Source organism: Lynx rufus, unplaced genomic scaffold (assembly GCF_022079265.1).
Source record: "Lynx rufus isolate CCGP_SWC_20201006 ecotype Redwood Valley unplaced genomic scaffold, mLynRuf1.p SCAF_7, whole genome shotgun sequence".
Lineage (NCBI taxonomy): Eukaryota > Metazoa > Chordata > Mammalia > Carnivora > Felidae > Lynx > Lynx rufus.
In genome coordinates this window covers 117,378,132-117,401,138 of record NW_025814889.1, presented here as the reverse complement: position 1 = coordinate 117,401,138, position 23,007 = coordinate 117,378,132, and the positions used below count along the sequence as shown (strand labels likewise).

General features: G+C 43.3%; 1 protein-coding gene across 2 annotated transcripts in view; it reads right to left on the bottom strand.

The window, feature by feature from the left end:
- Window positions 1-215: 215 nt before the first annotated feature.
- ELK3 (ETS transcription factor ELK3) overlaps window positions 216-23,007 on the bottom strand; it is a 67,283-nt gene continuing 44,491 nt past the window's right edge. The window contains exons 3-5 of one of the 2 annotated variants that reach the window (XM_047065459.1): window positions 18,555-19,334; window positions 8,516-8,638; window positions 216-2,672 (exon numbers count right to left, since the gene is read on the bottom strand). In XM_047065459.1, the coding sequence (XP_046921415.1) occupies window positions 2,574-2,672; window positions 8,516-8,638; window positions 18,555-19,334 (1,002 nt within the window). In that variant the 3' untranslated portion in view covers window positions 216-2,573. The remainder of the gene's footprint in view (window positions 2,673-8,515; window positions 8,639-18,554; window positions 19,335-23,007) is intronic. The other variant, XM_047065460.1, reaches the window with a different exon arrangement.

The following is a 23,007-nucleotide window of genomic DNA, read 5'->3' as shown; positions in this document are numbered from 1 at the left end:
CCATTCTCCTCCCCAACCCTCACCAATTCAACCTCAATAATTGTTTGTTTCATTAAATATCTCTTTGAAGCAGATTACATATACAAGAGCATGTTTTGATGTATCATATTTGAGGCTAGAGGCCAAGACTTATTTTTCAGCTCTTACCCATATAGAAAAGCAAAATTTGGATCGTTCCAAGTAAATGGAAGTAAACCAACCCACTTGCCTCCTTGCACCTTTTATCACAAAGTATTTATTAAACAAAAATAATAGTAAAATTGATACATATATGAAAGTGAATGAAGATATGCACTCATAGAAAAGGTGTGTACAAAGAGACCAACATTTAGGTTATAGTTCTATAAAACCTTAGCTATAGTAGTAGTTTAACACTGATCAAGCAGACAATAAAAAGGAAAAAGTTATTTAATATGTTCTTTGAAATCTATTCTCTGACTAAAATAACTGTTAAAACACACACACACACAGAATGAGGCAGAGCTATAAGAGTTACATTTCAATACCTCCAATTCTCTATTTGTGTCATAGTTTTCTGATCCATAAAAATTATGGTGTTTTTCCGTTTCTAATAAACAGCTAGAGTCCATAGTATTTCAAGGAAGGAAATATAGGAATTGGGTTTATAGTCATTTGAATATTTCCAATCAGCATATACACTTAAAAATATTTTTGGTTGAAGTTTTTGTACATTGATTAACTTTCTCTGTAAGAATCTTCCATTTGGGGTATGTTCTTCACTTATCCGATGAATTTTTTTTAATGTTCTAACATACAGCTTGGGGCCAGTAGTTAGTTACAGCCAGGAGTGGAAAAGCATAACTGGACTGAGCACCAGTCACTGTTCTATCTTTAATGAGCTGTGTGGCCTCAGGCAGCTCCCAGTTGTTTGTGTAATTGCCTTATGTGGAAACAGTGGTGAGAAGCATTCTCAAAGGCCCCCTCTACCTGTAGCATTTCATGTTGGGTACATCTCAGTTCCCCAGACCAGCTCTTTTATTTTAGTACAGAATTTTCCTCAGCCTATGAGGGAGTGACAGTAGTGTCTGTGGATTTTGGAATTTATATCCAGAGTTGTATATTGGAGATGTACAGAGATGCTTAATTCCAATTGAAAAATCTCGAGATTTTTAGAAAATTGCAGAAATGTTTGTGTTTTTACAAGCTTTATTTTTTATGCTTTTCCATAATCCTTGCCACTTAACACCTACTTTGGAGTCAGTTATTTAGCCATATTTCAAATTGGTTACTTACAGTTCAGGATGATAATCTGATCTTGAATCGAAAGTGCCGGACACTTTCCAGTTCTCTCCACATTAGAATTTTCCTACCTCGTGTACAGAACAGTGCCTTAGAGTGGCGCCTGATGTTTGTTATCACTGCTCTAAACTGTGCTACACAAGAGAGTTAACTGCTGAGTGCTCCAAATTGTTACTAATTCAGTTCCATAATGATGAGGTTCCTGAAGAATTTTATATTTCTTGTATCCAGTTTCCTTCATTCTCCCCATAAACTTAGTAATACATAAAGCAATGTATCCTACCTCTCAGTTTCACAGGCAAGGCTATGCCTATACACATGAAGATACTTGGTGTTCTAATATTGTTGTCTGTGAGCCTCTTCCAAAGCATAGGTATTTTAAATGTTAATTATGGTTGTAGGGGTTTACCCTAACTCATAATGGTACAGGAAATATATCAGGGGTGTGATTCTCTAGGGAAACTGGGAGAACCACAGCTGATTATTTGAAATAAGAACATGCTTACATAGATATTTCAAGGGCATGGGTAGAGTGAACTTGATGTAGATTTCCATCTCCGGTTTATGCTTGGGAGGAGTCTAAAAGATTGTAAACAGCTAGGTGGCTAGCCTTTCAAAGTTCATTTTTTAAAAAATGCACTTTAGAACATTTTCTTTTATGAATGTTTATTTTCTAAATATGGCTTGGTTTATTTTATAAAAACATTAACTTGGACATTTACTGAATTTCAGTTCAAAAGAGGTTCTAAGGCAATTCTTATACAATTGAAAGCGAAAAGGAAAAATATGAATATGCTTTCATGTTGCCTACTTGTGGAAAATAATGAAATTCTACTAGAGAGCTGTTTGATACTAATTTTTGTCTTTCAAACATTTTCTCTTAATACTAAAAAATATATAAATCATTTACATAAAACTAAATGCAAAGGAAGGCACAGCTGGTTATAGTGTCTATAAGCATAGTTCAGCGTATGCGGAATTAAAGAGAAAAAAAGCTTCACATCCTTATTAGTTATACTGAAAACCATTAAAAGTTCTTCACTGTCAACAGTGTTCAACACTTAAGAGCTAAGAAGATATAAAACAAAAACATTAAAATTCACTTAATGCCAAACAGATCTTCATATATACTTGAATATAAAAAAAAAAAGTTTTAAAAATGCTAACATAAATCTAGACCATCCATGTTATGAAAAGTGCAAACCAAATTAACAGAGGGTTTCACAATGTCCTTCTCATGACACAGGTAAACTAGCCCAGGGGGACAAATTTGTCTCATCAGTTAATAAGTCTTTAATTGTGGCCAGATGTCATCAGGATTTCTGAGAGTTCGAAGAAAGCAGTACTGGAGAAGCAGCTCTATCCAGACTGGGGATTGGCACTGGCATGTGGCCATTAAGCAGTGTTGGAAACTGTAAGGAACAAAAGAGTTTTAAAATAATTATTGCAGACCCATTGGGAAGAACCTGAGTTCTTTACATTCCTAGACAGACCATGGTGGATCACCCCTGGGAGACAGGTCGGTTGCAAATTATTTTACAGAATGAGATCACGGTTACACAGAGCAAAGAATAGGGCCCAGAAAATTTCCCTAATTATTAAATACCTAGGCCACTAGAAAAAAAAATGTATATATGTTGCTAAAGCATGTTCTAATACTTTTAAAAGGTTCCAAGCTACTCAGAATGCTGATTTGCTTTAAATATTGTTTTTGAAAACCAGAGACAACACACTCAACCTGGTTCACATGTAAAACTTCTAATAGTATTTTGAAAATGGCCATGGTTTGTCCAGAGTACTATAAAGATGCTTCTCAATAACTATTAAAAATAAGTACTTTACCTTAAAAGGCTTAGAAAGCAAGAATATATTTTGGGGCTGAGGAAGTATTCTTTTTAATTACAATGACAAATAATATCCTACTTCACGGTAACAATACTTAAAAAGTTAATTTTTGTATTGTTGGCAACTAAGATGATAAATGGGATAAAGGTACCTGGCTTTGATAACAACTTTCAGGTCTGAAAGAAATACCACAACTATACTCCCAACTGAACAAGAATAATTGAAGGCCTCCCTTTAATACATTACTATGCATAACTAGATTTTCGTTGTCCAGAATGATAGGTGTCAAAATGATCTCCCGGCTATCTTCTAGTTTAATTGCTATTTCGTCTAGATAAGTTAATACTAAATTTCAATACTGAACATCAAACTGCAAAACCTAGCACAAGGTAGAAGTACTGTACAATAAATACTTGTAGATTTGTCCAATTTTCAAACTATTTCAATAATTTATGTCTGGTGCCTTGCAGTTTATCAGTGGTTGTCACTTCAGTTGATATCTAGGATCCTGTAAGGTAAGTTTGGTTATCCCGACAGAGCATGTGGGGGTGCTCTTTAAATACTCTTTCAATTTCCTTAATGGTCATTAACATATTCAAGGATTTGTTTCTTTTCTGACACTTTGGAATTTTAGTTGTTTGTAGAATTTTACCCATTTCAACTGAGTTATCACACCTATTAAACATATAGCTTATACTCTTTTAAAAGATCCATGCTCCTAACTACTATTCTCATTGACTTGATTTTAGAGTAGACCCCGGAAGAAGAGCTGGTTTTGAATTTTCATTCCTTTAGCTTATTTGCAGTCTTATCTCATTTTGGTTTGTGACCATTTTACTGGTCAGCTTTTGGTTTTGTTAATCTTCCTGTTTAAATCTAGATATTATTGATTTCTGCCCTCTTCCCTTTATTTCTGTACTCAAGTTGTAGTTTCTCTTGCCTGGCTTTTCTGGCATGTTTCATCTTTATTGACTCCCCACGTCCACTCTCTTAAGTTGCAGCATTCCCCCAAACTTTACCCTCTGCCTGCCTTTCTTCCATACTGGACTCAACAGTCATTTCCTGCTATCAGTTAGATGTCCCCATCAGTGCGTCTTCCCCAATAGCCTGCAATTCTGTGCTCACTCAAGTCAGTCAGAGTGGTGATAGGAGCATGACCCTAAACTTGAATCCAGGTTTTGCTGCTTATTAACATGCGGTCTTGGGTAAACTGAGCAACATCTCTGGGCCTTAGTTTCCTTAGGTTTTCAAAAAGAACTACTGGGAGTACAGTTGACTCTTGAACAACACAGGTTTGCAGATTTTTTCAGCAAACAGCATAATACTGTAAATGTCTTTTCCTTACAATTTTCCCTAGCTTACTTTTTTATAAGAATACATACAGCATATAATACATGGAACATGCAAAGTATGTGTCAGCTGTTATCAGAAAGGTTTCTGGTCAACATTAGGCTAATGTTTTTGAACAGTCAGAAGTTATACATGGATTTTCAACTGCAAGGGGGGGTGAGCACCCCTAAACCCCACATTGTTCAAGGGTCAACTGTATTAAATGAGAAGCCACGAAAAGCACTCTAAACAATGTCTAACATATAGTAGCCCTCAAAAAATGTGAGCTTCTTATACAAAAGTAATCTTTGTCTCTTCCTAAATTTCACTACTTCTTACTCCTGAAACCCAACTAAAAGTCTTCCTCTCAATTTTACCTCTGGAATGTCTTCTAAATATATTCCCATTTCCACTGTAATCTAAAAAATGATTTTCCCATCAGTGTTTGAAGTAATACAAATTTTTCTCATCTCTTCCTTCCCCCTCTTCAATCCTTTCTCCACATGCTGTCAGCAATATGTTTCTAAAATAGAGATTATATAGGGGCACCTAGGTGGCTCAGTCAGTTAAGTGTCTGACTTTGGTTCGGGTCATGATCTCATGGTTCATGAGTTCGAGCCCCACATCGGGTTCCATGCTGACAGCGTGGAGCCTGCTTGGGATTCTTGCTCTCTTCCTCTCTCTCTGCCCCTCCCCCACTCATGCTCGTTCTCTCAAAATAAACTATAAGAAATATTTAAAATAGAGATTTTTATTATACTATCTCCAGCTAAGAAAGCCTCCCATGGTTACTTAAGAGATTAAGGTGGAAAACTCTGAGCATACTATTCAAGGCCCACAGCTGCTTTTCCAGTCACCCAGTCCCTTCCTGAACAGACGGTGTACCTGCATAGTCAAATGATGCAAATTATCTAGAAGGTGCTTTTCTCTCACCCAAAATCCTGTCCTTTCTTCCCAGCTCAGGTGCCACTTGTTTCCTGGAGCCTCCATCTAGTCCCCAGCTAGAAAATTAGTCCCTGTTGGGTTCCTACAACGTTTTGTTTATATATCTATTCCCATATTGTATATCCTCTACAATCCCTGATAACACAGCACTGCAAATCTCTTCTGGGTTAGATCTGTTGAATTAAAAATTACAGAAAACCTTCTTAATTGAAAACCTTAATTAGCCCTGCCTCGTTTTGAGATATTAACTGTACCTATTCCAAATTTGATCAGTCTGTTTTGAAAGTGGAACAGACATCCTATAGATAAAAGTTCCAAATACCAAACTGTTCAGACCAGAATCACTTTATTTTTAAATATACCTCTTCCAGAAAAACTAGTATCTTCTCTCCCCTTCCTTTAAATTCTTCAGTATCTGCTATAACTTGCCACAATAATTATACCAGTGGACCTTCTGTGCAAAAACTCTTCCACTCTGTCAACTGTTACCCTAAGGATTCTGACTTACTTTTCTAATTATCACAACGGGAAACTTGCCAGCATCATTTAAAGCTTACTGTAGCCCAAGTGTATTTCTTTTATTCCTCCAACACATTTACAGTATATGTGAAAAGTTTGTTATTTTTAAAGAAAATTATTAGTTTGAAAGGAGCACTGTTGATAATCTAAATTTCGAATATTCTTACGTTTTACTTACTGTTTTAAAAACTGCTGGTTCCAACTTCTATCACAACTGCTCTTATCATAGGAAGAGTGATAATATTTTAAAGGGCACAAAGTTGTTTTTCCTTAGTTTTATGGACCCTAATGACAGAGGGCACAAGGCCCTGCCAGCCATCTAAAAATGATTATGTTCCTCATCCTGACCTTGGGTTGTAGTTCTGTTTTAAATGGCTCTGGTGAGAGGAGAGGTACATTTTGTGAAATGAAAATTTTGAAGCAGGTGGTCTTTAAATGCAGCAGTTTCTTCTGCAGAATTCTAATTGTAAATTAGGAACCACTGGTCTGCAGTGGTTCTCAAAGTGGATTCCTAGAGCAGCAGCATCACTGCGATCTCGGAAAGATGTTATTTTCAGGCCCCAACCGAGATGTTCTGAATCAGAAACTCTTGGGTTGGGGCCCAACAAGTTTTTAACACCCCATTTAAGCTGATTCTGTTGCACACTAACTTTGAGAGCTACTGGTTTCTCCATGACCGAAGAGAAGAGGATATGTATATCCACCCAGAGTTCCTATTATCTTGACAGTGTGTAGAAACACTACGGACATGGACAGTTGTCACTGTTAGGAGTGATGGGCTGGAAAAGGTTTAGATTCTAAGGCAAGGGATCCTAAAGAACTCCCAACTAACAGTTTTCCATGGATTCCTTAGGAGATCACTAAGCCCTGTACCAGTCAGGTGGCAGAATTCCCAGTAAGGAAGGAAGGGAGATTCCATTCGTTATTCACAAACATCTAGTGAACCCTACGGAGGCCTTGTTAGATGTAGGACTGGAGTAGGACTTCAGTCCCCAGGCCCACAGAGCTCACCATACACATGCTCCAAACAACTTGTGCTCTAATCAGGAACTCGAATACTAGAAGACTGCTGCTCCAACCTGAATACCAGGAAGTAAGGTCTTTTAACTCTACCAAAAGATTAGTAATCTGAAACTTTGCCAGTACTTCGCTTGCTCACTGCTTTTTGCTCACTGCTTCTAGTTTTGTTTCCCTGCCTGAGTTCAGATGGATAAGAATCAACATGTTGGCCGTGTATGGCCGTAGCTCAATTTCTTGTGATGAGAAGACAGGCCTGAAGAGAAACTTGATTACTCTAGGGATATACAGTCCCTACCTCAACCTTCCTAGGAAACCAGAGAAGCAAGATAGCAATCAAAACCTCTTTAGCTCTACCTTTCTTCCAAGACCCTAAATCCCAGCATGTATAGCCCCTGGCACAGAGAAGGTAAATATTAACTTTGACAAGCAAAATGACCCACTCAGAAAAGCATGGAGACCTGATCTTTTTAACAACATTCTTAGACAATTCTTATTCTTTTCTTTTTAAAATAATCTCTACATTGAACATGAGGCTCCAACTCACATGCTCTACAGACTGAGCCATCAGGTGCTCCAGTTTCTTGGTGAATTCTTAGACATCCATTCATTTAGTCAGTCAGTGATAATTACTAAGCATCATTTGTGTGCCCAGCGATGTGCCCGACACAGGGGGCACACCGCAGTCAACAAGAAACACGATGCAGTTCCAGCCTCCTGAGGGCCCACAGTCTAGTGGAGATTGCCAGGCGAACAGGCAATCATAAATACAGAGTGGTCAGTGCTAGGTGCAAGGGGAGAAAAGAACTACAACTATCTTGGGTGAGCCACTCGGGGGTGGGGGTGGGGGCAGGCATGGGATTTAGGGTGGATGAGATCAACAGGCTAGAGAGAGGGTGTTTTCACTTCCCCCAGCTTTGCTTCGCTCCTATCCCTAGGATTCTATTCTCTTAGTAATAACATCTTGGTCTGTGAGAAACAGTCTTTGAGTCTTTCAAAGAGGAAATACTGATTACCACACGATAGCAGGCAATGCTACTGCGTAATTGCAGTGTGTGAATGAATAATAAACGTGCCTACCTAGTAACAGGACTTGTGCAAGATAAAGCAGCTAAGATTGTTTTTAACCAAATGCCCTGGATGTTCCTTTCTTATGGAACAGGGAGAACTTGAGGACGATTCACAGAATTCTACAGATCACTTTTCTATTACAGTATGGAAATTCTTCATTATTTTTGTTTTTCAGTTTATTTCAAGTAATGTCAATATGTTGATTAATTTTTTAAAGTATGAGCTACTATAAAATCGTTTTAAAGTTGTCCCTTTTCCTGAATAAATTTCCAGTTCTTATAGGCAGTGAAGATATCCAAATACTTCAAGAATTAATTGTTCCATTTGTGGATATCTGACACAAATACGCTATTTCTGCCTCAGTGAAAATGTCTGCCTTTGAAGGCTGGCTTTTACAGCCTCATCATCTCCCTTTGGAAACTTCACATTTTAACCATGGAGGGTAGTGGTCTGTAACCTATGCAGGATTTACTGGGGAAACACATCCCTTAGAAGTTTAGTGTGTACAAGTTCATTTCTAAATGCTCACCTGGAACAGCGTGTTTGGCCCTTGCAACCGGGCAGGACTCAGAGGAGCAACTGGACTAAGGCTGCTCCAGAAATGTATGCTGGATAGCAGTGGACTCGGGGTCAGAAGCAATCCATTTGGTGTCTGGGAAAAAAGCACACAGATTTTGATAAAGGTATCAGCTGACTCTAGCCGTGATCAGCATTGAGGCTAGGTACACTAGCCTTGAACCAAGAAACAAGCCTCACCATCTTAGGAAAATCTGGAAACCATGTTATTTCTGCAAGGCTGTGCACAGTTTAATTTTCTTCAATGCTAACTGTATTAGCAATTTTATAAAGGAGAAAAGTATGGACAAGTTACCTCCCCTAAACATTCTAGTTGTAAAACAAGTTTATAGCAACTTTTGTCCAGGTGGTCTCTTCAATTTGCCTCCCTTCCCCCATTAAACAAGATTTAGTGTACAAAATAGGACTCCATGAAGGGGCTATATTTTTCTCTCTTTTCTTATTTTCCTACAATGGACATCCATTACTTGGGTTACACACACACACACACACACACACACACACTTTTTAAAGAGCCTCTCGAGCTTCACTTTCCCAGAAAGCAGCAGCCCTTTCAGATTTTAGGATTTGCTGTTAAAATACCCTGTAGCAGCTTCTTCAAAAGTTCTGAACTAGGTTTTCCAAATTCCACTCCGGATGTGGGGCTGATGAGAATTCATCTCCCTGGCAATGGTTTGGAGGGGGAAAAATTCTTTCTTGTTAGACTGGGTGTAAAGCCAAAACTCTGGGTTTCCCAGGGGAGTGCCAAGGACTGCATCTGCTCGCACACACACAGCAGGAGTCCTGGCCTGCAAGCCAGCTAGAGGACAGAAGAAACAACTCGCCCAGCTGGTAAGTCTGCATGGCTTTTGTTCTCAGCTGAGGCAACCTCCCGGCCCAGGGTGGTTTTGCACCTTTGGTGACTAGAAGGAGCCCCTCGCGGTTTTATGATGTCAGTAAGGTGCTTTGTGTAATGAGAACCACAGCAAAGGCTCCAGTGTGCACACTGCATCATGTTGGATGCTAGAGTGTTATTTTTTCCTAGAATTGGCTTCAGCAGCTTTGTTAATTATCGGGAACATTTGGCATAAACCTAAGTTGAAAGGTCTGCTGTGTTCAGCGGAAAGGAGACAAACCTCCAAAGGTTCTCAAACTGTGAAGCTACTGAAAGGTGAACTAATTTATACCAAGTCATTTGAATCTTTGATTCCACAGCATTGCCTACACGTGGAATGACCAGCGAGGTTATTAGGATAAATACATGTTCTGGAGGTGCTTCCCAGTTCTAATGCAAGGCCGTTTCACAAATGCACCAGGCCATCTGGTCTGACGATTAAGACTTTTTTCGCATGGGCTCTGCCAGTGTTCCAACCTCAGAACCACTACTTACTACTAAGGTCATCTCTCTATGCCTTGGTCTCCTCATCTGTAAAATGGGGAGGAAAAAAATGCCTACATTACAGGATCGCTAGGAAGATGAAATAAGATGGTCCATGTAAAACTCTATACATGTGCCTGGCACACAGCAAACGCTCAAGAAGTGTTCATAAAAAGTGAACCTGACGTATTCTATGAATTTCATCTGTTCATGGGAGAAATTCTCAATGTATATATAACCGTACTCAATGTCCTGAAACCAGGCACCTGCCGGTACCTTCAAGGCTCTTCTCGGCCATATTAGGCTCAAGTGCACAAGCTCAAGTGATCGGAGAACTAATAGTTGCACGTTGCACTGGAACCAAATTCCCACCACAATATGCCACATTAACAGTGTGTTCAGGGCCTCCTAGCTTACTTACCAATGAAGCTCCCCAAGCTCGAAAGAGACAATAAGCCTGGACTACAAAACCCAGCTAGCTAGCTTTCTCTTATTCATGGCCATAAGTATACATCCACTCCGCTGTGATCTTTTGAGCAATACATGAAGTGTAGAATTTGTATTTTAGTCTAAAATGTGTGCACACTTGTTTCTCAGGGATGCAGGATGTACTCAGAATACAGCAGCCATCTATTTCGCATGTCTGAAATATCTTCCATTAATATATGCAAATAAATATTTTTGAAATGACTTCATTCACTCTTCTCCCTCCCATCCCCGTTCTCCCTGAAGATCTTCTGGCTATAAAGAAAAAACTATTTGGGTTGCTCTTTCAAGGGACGGCCCTCTTAACTAAGCTCACCGTGGCTAATCTCCAGTACAGCGAGTTTTCAGAGCCTCTTTCCACAAGCTCTTGGAGTCAGGCAAGGTGGTATGGGCTGGGCCCGAGGGCTAGAGGCTAAAGAAAGAAGCCACAGGCAAAATGCATGCTTCCTCTTCCTTCACCAAAGGATATTTTAGTAAATGGGCCCTTCGGGATGGCAGACAGGGAGTTCTTGATCCCATCAGCTGTAGGGAAGGAGAGGCCCGAGGACCCAAGGCAAAGGGTATTGATGTTCAAGGGGAAAGACCTTCCTATCGGGATCTTGTTTTCATCTCCCCCACCCCAACGCAGTTCTTCTTCTGCATAATACAGGGTCTCCTAAAAAGCCTGCACATTTGAACTAAACCTGGTGAGCTGGCATTGCCCAGACATACCCCATTTGAGTTCCCTGGTTCAAGGCCCTCTGCCTGGACCGTGCCCTCAGACCTCCTCCTCTACCCTACCCCTGCTTCCCTCTGCCCATCAAAACACCACCCCTTCAAAGGAGACTTTTCTGCTTTTCCCTCAATCTTTCCTCTTTTTCCTGAATCTGTATAACACTCTATAACCACTTTTTCCTTAACATTTTCTACCTCATTATGTTAATTTGCATATTCTTATTATGCCTCTTTCTGTAGCGTTTAAGGCATCTTGCTCATCTTTATTCCTCCTGTGGTACCCAGTTTCTAAATACTTGATGAGCTGAAGTGATCTGTAACCCCAGGTGCATCCCCTCACATATCTGTCACCTGTTGGACGTGTCAACTTGGAATGCCCTGCCTGTTCAAACCGGCCTTCCTCACCTTCTTTCCAAACCTAGTGTTTCTTAGGACTCCCCGTGTCTATCAATACCACCACTGATCTATCCACTCAAGAAATACTGAGCACATGGTATGTATCAGGTGCCAAGGATACAATGATAGGACAAGACACGATCCCCGGACTTACAGCCCTGTCTACAACCCAGCATCCTAGTCACTGAGATACAAAATGCCTCCCACTTGCTACAACTTCTGGGCACGGCCTGTGGATCCTTCTTTGAAGTGACTCTCTTATTTATTTCCCCCATTTCCATTTCTGCTGCATTCAAGGCCTATCACCTTACTAAATGGCATTCAACAAATGCCACCTAAACCAGTCCACCTCTGGCCTCTCTTCCAATCTAGTCTTCATTTTATTTTATTAAGTGTATTTATTTCGAGAGAGAGATAGAAAGCAGGGGAGGGGCAGAGAGAGAATCCCAAGCAGGCTCTGCATTGTCAGCACAGAGCCCGATGTAGGCCTCCAACTCCCAAACTGTGAGATCATGACCTGAGCCAAAACCAAGAGTGGGACACTTAACCAGCTGAGCCACCCAGGTGCCCCTCTTCCAATCTATTCTGAGCACCACTACCAAATCAGTCATCCTAACATACTATCTTCCTTTGAAATTCATTGTTTCCGGGGGAAAAAATTTGTTAGCCACAATTCTAGGTTGCCCCATGACCTGGTTTCATATGCTCCCTAATTTCCTTATATGAACCCTCCTACTTTGCTTCATGTGTCCTGAACACTAAGAATTCCAGCCTACCAGTCCTTTAGCACTTGTTCCAGAACCTTCCCTGACCACCCAGACCTTATTTCCCTGGGGTACCCTATTCCCATGATTTTAAGCACCCCTTACATGTTGGTGACTCCCTAACTTTATCTTCAGTCCCAAACTCCTTAGCTCCAGCTGGCACTGGATGTTCTACGTCATACAGGCTCCTCACACTCTAGATGGCCCAAAATGGACATGTAACCTTTCACCACGAGCTTATTCCTATCCCATGCTCCTCATACTCAACTTCTGGCACTCCCCTACCACCTTCACACCTGTGGATGGCATTCCCTATGTCTCTCTCACATCTGTCCCCTTTAGCCCCACCCAACTGTCACAGCCTTAGATCCCCCTTGTCTTTCATCTGGAATATTATAATAGTATCCTAACTGGTTCCAGCTTCACCCCTCCCCAATCCCCGTCATCAAGATGAGTTCTAAAACACAACTATGTCACTCATGCCCCATCTCCCAACCACGGGCTTCACCTTTGCAATTTGTCCCCACTCCCTACTGAACCACTGTACTGCCCCTCATTCACTAAGCTGTTTCATATCTTTATGGCTTGGTTCAAGCTGTTCCTCTGCCTACAATGCCCCCTTCACCTTATGTGCCAGATGGTTGCTACCCTGCCCAAGTGTGCTCATGCCTTCCAGGAAGCCCTGTCAACACCCTTCCCCATCCCCAGCAAAATTAATACCTTCTTAATATTTCTTCTGTACTGATCTGGGATAGTGTATCAAAGAATTTAAGGCAAGTTATAAGCTCCTAATGATCAGGGACTAATTCATGTTTGTATCCCCAGCTCCAAGCACTGCATCTTACATGTAATAGGTGCTCACTTCCTATATGTTGAATTGGACTGAATGATCTTTCCCCTCTTCTGTTCCTATGGTGCTTCTCTGCACTGTGTATTTGACCCTTGCCACATGCCGTGTGTGTGTGTGTGTGTGTGTGTGCGTGTGTGTATGTGCGTGCCTTGTTTTGGCTAGGTCCTAAGGTCATAAAAATAGGCACTGTACATACTCCTGGTATCCTTTCAGTGATTCGCAAATAATGCTCAATAATTATTTGTTGATAGATTCTAAAGGGAATTTGTTTTTCTTTAAAAATCCCAGCAAGCTGTTAATTTCTTATCAAAACGAGTCTGAATTCCTCATCCAGTTTTCAGCGTCCCCTATAATTTCACATCACCCTAAGTTATATTACCCCATATTCTTTACCTATTGGACAGCAAGCTCATGAGAGCAGGAACGGTCTATCTTGTTCACCTCTGTATACCTCAATCACTAGCAAAGAGTAGGTGTTGAACAGTTATCTCCTAGATGAATTAATTAACATAGTAACTGTTCATTACTGACCAAACAGGATGTGCATGAGCCGCTCAACAACAAGTATATGTGGCTTATTTGACTTGGGAATATGAGATACTGGTAAGTCTTTGGGGCTCTAGAAAATAAAGGAGAGGAGATCAGGATGTCCACTTAACATTCTGTTGTACCAACAAACATCACAAATCTTAGTCTCTCAGAATCCATGACAATGCCATTCTGGGGTTAAAAACGAATCCTCAAATAAATGTCAACTATTTCTGGAAGACTCCTGGAGTTGCCCAAACTCAAGTAAAAACAACGATTTTAAAGACTTTAAGAGAGAAGTTAAATCACACAAAAGTTTGTGTAGCACTCAATGTGCTGATCTTAATGAAAGGGTTCCATGAGAGTTCCAACAGAACTCCATGCGAGTCTACAGGAGGTGTAGCAAGTGGCAGGAGGGGGAAAGGAGTTAAGAGCAGAACTGGGGAGGAGGCAGTGGAACCAAGAAGGCAAAGGAGGGAGATGAGACAGGCCCGGAGGTGGAGAGAGGGAGGGCACTATCACAACTTGTTTATCCTGGGCAGCCCAGAGCCCAGGGAAGGAAGAACCTTCAGCTGGAGTGTCAAGTCACGCAAAACTCTACCAGCAACATCTTCCACTGCCGAGAGCTTCTAGAAGGACCACCTGTCCCCTATAGGGTCAGTATACAGAAAGCTTTAGGCTAAGCTGGAAAAGTGTTGTGGAGAGTGGTATGAAGGGGAAAATCGTTTTTGCTTTTGTGATAATGGCAAAGGAGACAGTAGGATGAGAAACCAGTCCAGAGCTGGGACACGAGGCAATATATCCTCAGTGCTCCTCATCAGACACATCCATTTTACTCCAAATTCCCACCTCATGATTTTGGCCCAAAGCTGTTACCTCCACCAGCATGTGAAGAAAGGAGGTTTTCACATTTCAGTCCTCTGCAGGTTCTCTCCACTCAATTAATGCCAATCAAGGCCGCTGCTAATAAAACAGCCTGGGGCATGCATGCTCAGACTCTGACGAGTTCATGCCCCGATGCCCGCGCATATCTGAGTTCAGCATCTTAAACATCACACGTGAGATTAACAGAGGCCTTGGCATAAATAAAGGGAAAAGCAACGTGGCAGCCTCCGGTTCTGAACTAACTGCACATTGAGAACAGGTGAGGAGGGAGACACCGAACAGAAGAGACAAATGGAAGGAAGAGTGACAGACAATACCACGGTGCAGAGGACGCACGGAACCAGCCAGTGGCACTCTTCCGGTCTCTATGGCGCCTGGCTAGGAACCAAGAGGGTTTCGTATCTTGGCTCTTCCCTCATCTCAACTTCTGTAGTTCATGCCATGAGAGAGAACATCCTTGCTCTTCTACCAACAGTCCAGTGTGACCTCAGTGGCTGAGCTCCAACTACATCACTGCTGGGTACGCAGCTGGCTTTTGTACGCTCTGTCCTCAGTTCCTCATATGCACCCTTGAGGGGTGTTTGGGTGATCATCACGTCCGTCTATATTCATAATCTTGGTTCCCAAGAGTAACCACGACTGGGCAGTACGGGTTCCAGCGGATGCGCCACACATAGTTCGGATTGAAGACGATCCCCGGAGGGAACTGTAACCACATGACCCTGCTCATGCCAAGATGCTCTTAATCCTACCATTCCTCCTGCCATATTTCTGGCTGAAAGTAACTGGGAATTATTCTTGGGATGAGTACAAAATAAATAGACGGTTCTTGGGATAAATAAACTAAATTCTTGGGAATTTCGTTTTCAGGGTATCAAGTTATTATGGCACACCTTTCATTTCTTCTAAAGACAAGGGTTAAGAAAGGTTGATAGGAGGTTCCCACTGGTAACAGTGTTTACGTACAAAGGTGTCGCTGCACACAGCACAGTCCACAGAGGAAAGTGATTTCTGTGATAGAAAGTGCGAAGGTAGGAGGGAAACCAATGAGCTGCAGGAATGAGACATCACTGCTGCCTGTGGGGGCAAAGGCCCAAGTCTCCTTCAGGCGAGGAAACCCCTGGAGTTGACCTGGAAGCAAAGGGAAGGTTTTCACTCCCACCCCCTGGGAGGATTTCGGGGAAATGGGCTCACCCCTCGGGATGAGGCCAGCCGCTGAGAGAGCTGACCTTGCCTCTGACTGTGCACTGAGGGAGAACCGTGGCTCCAGGGTTAGTTTCTGAGGCACCCAAAGCAGTTCCTGGGGGAGGGAATCTCTGAGAATCCAAATCCTACACTGACTCCAAGCCTGCCCTAAACACCTGGAGGACTGTCAAGCCGAGACAGGTGTGACCGTCCTGTCCGATCTCGGAGAAACGACTTGGATGAACACCTGACCCGGGTCCTGCCCTTGCTCTGGCCTCCCTCCGGTTTCTTCCTCCCTGTCAGCCACCGTTGGCTGCACTGGGTGCAGAACTGACGCTGCTGGAAGGTGAGGGAATTCAAGTCCTGAGATTCCACCATCCCCCAAAGGCAACCCTTAACTCCTCTGAGTCCATTCAGAGCACTACCCAGTGGCCACCCCCTGACCCCTCGGCTTGGTCCAGAGGCACTCTCAGCCCGAGGCCAGACCCTGCCCTTGGCCTCTCTCCCTTTGGAAGCCCCGATCCCATTTCTTGGGCTTCCTGACGCCAACTCACAATCAACATCCTACCCTCGCCGCTTGGCTGAGGACCACTCACTCTCATCTGCCCAAGGCACAAGTGGTTTATGAAAGCATCTGGCTTTCCTCTGGTTTCCCCTCCCTGGCTTTAGGCTGTTCTAGTGGGTCGTGTCTCCCAGTCCCGAGTTTAGCCTTCACTTGTTCATGTCCACGCTCTATCCCTTCTCATGTCAAGGTTCCTCCTCTCCTCGGCCCAGCCATACCATCCGTCCTCAGTCCCACTGAGCAGAGCCACCCTAGACCCACCGCGTCCAGTCCAAAACCACAGGGCTAGCCTGAGCTGCGTTCCTGAGACAGCTACGGGACTGGCATCTGTTCAGAGACGGTGACACAGGCTCACAGAGAAAGCAGATACGGAAATCAGAGTTGGCCTTGGCCTTGCTCAAGACCTCTCTAAACCTTACAGTTGTAAACACAAAGGAGGCCAGGGGAGATCATCCTCAGATTGTCCACCCTGGCAGTTACTTCTTGGAGCTACTCCAGGAACCGGTTTCTGAGCCATTTTACTCAGCAGTTCTCGGCCCCTGGACAGTTGTGTTTGATTAGAAGACGCCTGATTGAAAGCACACGTGCTCATTCTGACCAGTAGCTGAGTCCTGCGCCCTCCCTCCGCACAAGGGCAGCATGCTCGTTCTGACCGGCTCACAAGCTTGAGCAGACACAAAATCCCGGTGACACAATCAATTTGGGAGAAGCCATGGAGAGGAAAATGGCCAAGAGTGGCTTTCAGTGGCTTTGGCAGACTCCACAGACTGTTATGATCAGGGACAACTGGGTGTTTTCCCAGAGGGCATGCCAAGAACATTTTACCGAAGAGGATGGATTCTGGAGCAGACTGACAGGGTTCACATTTGCTTCTCCCACCTGTTATTGTGACTTTGGATGAGTCACTTGACTTCACGTGCCTCATTTACCTCAGCTGGAAAAACGGGACCTAACGGCATCTACTTCACAGGCCTGCCATGCAGAAGAACTGAAGTGGTGCATGGCCAGTGTTTAGAACAGTAGCTGGCAGACATGAAAAGCCATGGCGCTGCCTCCCCCGTGATGGTTACAGCAAGGACGTCTACGGCAACGAGTGCAGAGGCCAGAGATGGCGCTCCCACCTGCCTCCGAGTTCCAGGATCATACCTGCCAGCTGTAGCTAGCTCTCTTAGCGTGCCCATTATCCCGTTCGATCCGCACAACAACCCATTTCACAGATGTGCAAACAGGCTCAGGGAGCGAGCGCCCACCGTCACACTGCCACCAAGCAGCGTAGCCAGGAACGGAATCCGGTCTGAGACCCCAAGCCAATATGTCTAACCTCGGCCACCAAAGTGTGCCCCACTTTCCAGAGGAAGCAGAGATGGGGTTTACCAGCACCTGCTCTGCCTTTGCCCTACAACTGCCAGCTGGACAAGAAAGGGCATCTGTGTATCGTATTTAAAGGAAAAGTCCGGGGGTGCCTGGCTGGCTCAGTGGGTAAAGCATGTGACTCTTGGTCTCAAGGTCGTGAGTTCGAGCTCTACGTCAGGCGTAGAGGTTACTTAAAAAACAAAACAAAACAAAACACAAAACAAAACAACCAGCACCTTAGCGGAAAAGGCTGCCTTCTCGCAGGAGTTGATAACACTGAAGACTTTCTTACTCCACAAGTTTGCTTTCCTCCCCCTCGTGATGTGGACCCGTGAAACTGGGTTTTCTCAGAGGAGCACTGCTTTTATTGAAGAATCTCTTTCTCACCACTGGGTGTGGCCCTTACATTTCTTGTCAGAGAATACAGGACGAGGCACATCCACCCTGATGACTGCAGCGGCAGTATCGGTTAACATCTATCTTCTCATTAACGGAAAACAAACAGCTACTTTGTCAGGTGCCCCGAGAGAGGACTCTGTCATACAAATTTCACAAAGCCCAAACGCCTTCTGAAACGTCACTCGGCCTGCTTAACTTTCCCTAGGAAATGGCTGTTTGGATCTCCTTTGATGGCCAGGGCACATGCTCCATATTATGATCACTTTCAGCCACTAACAGCAAGAAACCAATTGAGCGTCACACTGCAGTCGATATCCCAAACCTTTTCTCTTTGAACACCTTGGTCTGGGGATGGAAAAGCAACTTCCCTTCACATCTACACCGTGACTTTGGTCTACGGGCCCTAAGGTGATCTTTCGAAGGGCAGAAGGAAGTTGCTTTGGTTGCTCTTTCTTCCTTTCTGCCCTGCCACTGAGTCTGGCGTGCAGCCCGGATGACAGGGACGGCTCTTACCTGTGCGGTGAAGAAGGCTGGGGTGAGGGATCCCGAGGGGAGAGCTGGGCTGTTGAGGGCGATGGAGCCGATGTCAGTGCCAGAGAGCACCAGCGGGGGCGCAGAGATTTCCAAGCCTTTGGGTTTTTTGGCCTTTGGGGGAAGAGATGGAGACCTGGTCTTGGAGCCCGATGACAGGTTCAAGGGCTCTAGGGAATCGGAGTCATGGCAGGCGGCCTCCAGGAAGAGGCTTCTGTGTTCAGAAGGGAGGGGCGAGCTGGGGGACAGGGACGGGGACCGAGACGAGGAGGGTGAAGCGGACGAAATGCTGGCGGCATTTGGCAACATTAAAGAGGAGACCTTGGCTGAGGCGGACGAGGCCAGGAAGGCCTCAGAGGTGGAGGGCAGGGGCACCACGGGCCTGCTGGTGTGCTTGTCGGTTTTATTGGTCACAAACCTGATGACAGTCCTGACTTCTTCCACGGGAGGGCTGTCTTCTGGCTGCTCCTCCAGCTTCTCTGTCTTGATTGCCTTGAAGGATTCTGGTGGGTTCTGCAGGGAATTAATGGTGAAGGACGAGTACAGGCCTGAGTGGATGTATTCGTTGCGGCTTGCGCTTTTGAGGGCCGACAAGCCGTGTCTGTGTGCCTCGCGGCCCTCGGGAGGCGCCTTGCAGTCGCTGTCCTGCAGCAAAAGGCTCTCCCGGCTGATCTCCACCGAGTGAGGGTCCATTTTCAGTATCTCCGGGAAAGAGACAAACTTGTACACAAACTTCTGCCCAATCACCTTTTTGATGATGTTCTGTGAATACAAAAGGAGACATTGAAAAGATCAATGCACCAGAGATATGGAGTACAACGTGCGTGGTCACGGGGAGTTTTGCCGGCAGAAGCACTATAATATTCCTCCTGGTTCACGCTTCTTGGCGAAGGTGTAGTGGAAAGAGGACTCAAGTTGGAGGCAGCAGAACTGGATTTGCGATTTGCTTCCTGTTCTGACTACTAATGGTGTGATCTTTAGCAAACTGGCTGTCTAAATTTTTAGTTTCCTCATCTGTGAAGGACAATCACACCTAATGTCATAAGTCACCATTTATTCAGCACTTACTAGGGGGCTGGCAGTGTCCACGCATCATCTCATGTACCCTGTACGGCGATCCTAAAAGGAAGGTATGATTAACTAAAAACTAAATTATTAAACTCTCGTTTTAAAACTTCAGGAAATAAGCTTGCAGTGCTTAAATAACCCACATAAACCACACGGTAGGTAAGTGGTAGAAGCAGCATTTCCTCAACCGTGATGCAGTATTGTCTTACCCACCTCTGGGAGGTAATTCACTTACGAGAATTCAATGAAATAATAATAGGAAAGCATTCTGCAAGCTGGAAAGCATTACAGAGATGTAAGCTATTATCACCAAACACCACAATGTTTTCTTAAATCCTGTAGCCATTTTTTCCTTTCTAATTTTCTGCCAAGAAAGCCACTGGAGGAAAAACAAAGTGTCTACTTTGATATTTACATCACTCCCACAGAATTTCCAGTTGCTAGTATCTACTTCCGGTTCTTCAGTTTATGGCTCCAGCCCTCACACATTAAGATGTAAATGAAAACCAATAATCGCTGCAAAAGTTTTCACATCCCTTTGGGAGAAGGGACCTCCTATGAAAGGCTTTATACCGTTCTTGAGGTTTATTAAATTGGAACATCAGCAAATATCTATCAAATGTCTATGGGGTCCAAGGTGCTCCAGGAGACAAAGATGGTCTTCCCTCAAGCACAAAGAGTCAGCAGCGCCATCCTGTGGGAAAAAGATTCAGAGTGGTTCCTTACAAACTGTTCCTAAAACTTCGGTATGAGTGAGGGTAAAAAAAAAAAAAAAAATATATATATATATATATATATATATATATATATATATATATATCATTTTGGGGAGAAGTACTTTAGAAGTAGTAGCTCCTAGTGAGCACCTACTGTGTACTGGGTGTTGCACATAAGCTCTTATCTGCTTTCACACTCACCCTCCTGCAGGGTGGAACGTGTCATCTTATGACACAAGCTCAGAGATGGGGACTCATCTGCCCAAGAACCAAGATCTACTCATTCTGAAGCCTAAGCTTTTTCACATTTCCACAATAATTTGAGTGGAGAGAATCAAAGAATCCCTTAGTAGAGGTAAAATTTTCATTTTTTTTAAGTTTTATTTATTCATTTTGAGAGAGAGAGAGAGAGAGAGAGAGAGACAGCATGAGCAGGGGAGGGGCAGAGAGAGAGGGAGAGAGAACACCAAGCAGGCTCCACACTCAGTACGACGACGTGGGGCTCGATCTCATGAACCTTGAGATCATGACCTGAGCCAAAATCAAGAGGTGGACGCTTAACTGACTGAGCCACCCCGATGCTCCCAGAGGTGAAATTTTCAAAATGGAGATGTAATTGACATGTAATATTGTTAGTTTCAGATGTACCAGTAATGACTTGACATTTGCATATATTGTTAAAGGACCACCACCATAAGTCTAATTAACATTACCACACAGTTTACATTTTTTTTTTCTGGGGTGCCTGGGTGGCTCAGTCAGTTAAACACCTGACTTCGGCTTAGGTCATGATCTCACAGTTTGTCGGTTTGAGCCCCATGTTGGGCTTTGTGCTGACAGCTCAGAGCCTGGTCCCTGCTTCAGATTCTGTCTCCTCTCTCTCTCTCTCTCTCTCTCTCTGCCCCTCTTTCACTCATGCCCTCTTTCTCTCAAAAACAAACATTTAAAAAAATTAAAAATTTTTTTCTTGTGATGAGGGCTTTTAGGACCTACTCTCTTAGCAACTTCCAAATATACCATAGAGACAAAATTTAATTAAATGCTGATGTTCCTTTTGCAATCATTGTTGGGTTTGTAATTATGTTCTTGCCTTCCCTCTTGTTACATCACAGCATTCTGATTTGCAGTTTTCTTCCTTAGACAGATCATCAAATACCAGAAGTGAATTTATCTAGCAGTCAGGAGGGGAGGGCATATTTACTATGCCACTGAGATTTTTGAGCAGGAATCCCTCTGGGCAGGTATCTAAGGGAGGGACACACAATGTCCCCATTCAGTACCGGAAATCCCAGTAACGCAAATCCTGGTGAATCTTTGCTCAGCATCAACACACAGGAGGCTCCCACCCCTGGGCACTTTCAGATTCAAAGCTGAACAATTCTAGTGCCTGGCATCCTGGCGCTGGGGACCGCGATTTAACTCACGGAATGCCACTTATACCCCCATCTGATCTCATTTGCACACTCAACACTAGCAAAGCTGAAAAAGTCACAAACCTTCAGAGAAATTTGCAAAACTTGCAAGTCCCACCTGGGCCTGCTTGGCATTATCTCAGCGGCGCTCCAGCACCTAGGAGAAATCTGCTCCCAGTAGGACAGGGTTAAATAAGGGTGTCACTGGAGCCACCTGACTCAGAGTGGGCTCTCAGCGAACAGAAAGCATGCTCGCCTGGTGTCTACCGCTGCTAAAGTATTTTTGGTTTTCACGAACATTTTTCTCCCTAGGGTTGGAAAACTTTCTTTGTCCTCAGCCAGTCTGAACATCCCTCTGAACTGCCTGAATTATTAGAGCCTAAATAATTACATAGAAGAAAAGAGAAACTGTATGGTCTGAATAGTTTCTTCAGGCACGTCTTGTAAACTTTCTCTTTAAAACCTTTAATTTTATTATGGGTATTCAAAACATAACATCTGAGCAGGGATTATATTCGTAAGGAAACCAAGGAGTAATTTGGGGCTGTGATAAAAATAACAAAAAGGCCTCGCCTCCTGATAAAATGGTTGGGAACTGAAAGGCAGTCTCAAAGAGTGGGGCTTTGATGTGTTCCAAAGAACATAAGGAACAACTCACATGACCGTCAACTGACAAATGGATAACCAAGATGTGGAATATTCCTACAACAGATTATCCAGCCACAATCAGGCTTAAGTATGGACGTCACTGTGGATGCACCTTGAATGCATTATGCTGAGTGGAAGAAGCCAGCCCCAAAGGCCACATATGTGATAGATTCTATTTCTATAAAATGTCCACAAGAGACAAACCTATAGAGACAAAAAGTAGACTAGTCATTTCCTAGGATTTGGGAGGGGGATGTGGAAGAATTGCGGGGTGACACTAAAAAGTAAGGGTTTGGGAGGGGTAGTGAAAATGTCCTAAAGTTTATTGTGCTTTTGGATTCACAATCAATATATTCAAAACCATTTCGTGTATACCTTCAATGGGTCAATTGGATGGTATGTGAATTATACTTCAATGAAACTGTTTCTTTAAAACAGAACATGAGAAATCTTCTCTGTCCAGCTTTACTGAGATATAATTGACATATAACATTGTGAAGTTTAAGATGTACAATATGAAGATTTGATGCACGTACACATTGCAAAATGTTTACCACAATAAGGATGGTTAACACACCTATCACCTCACAT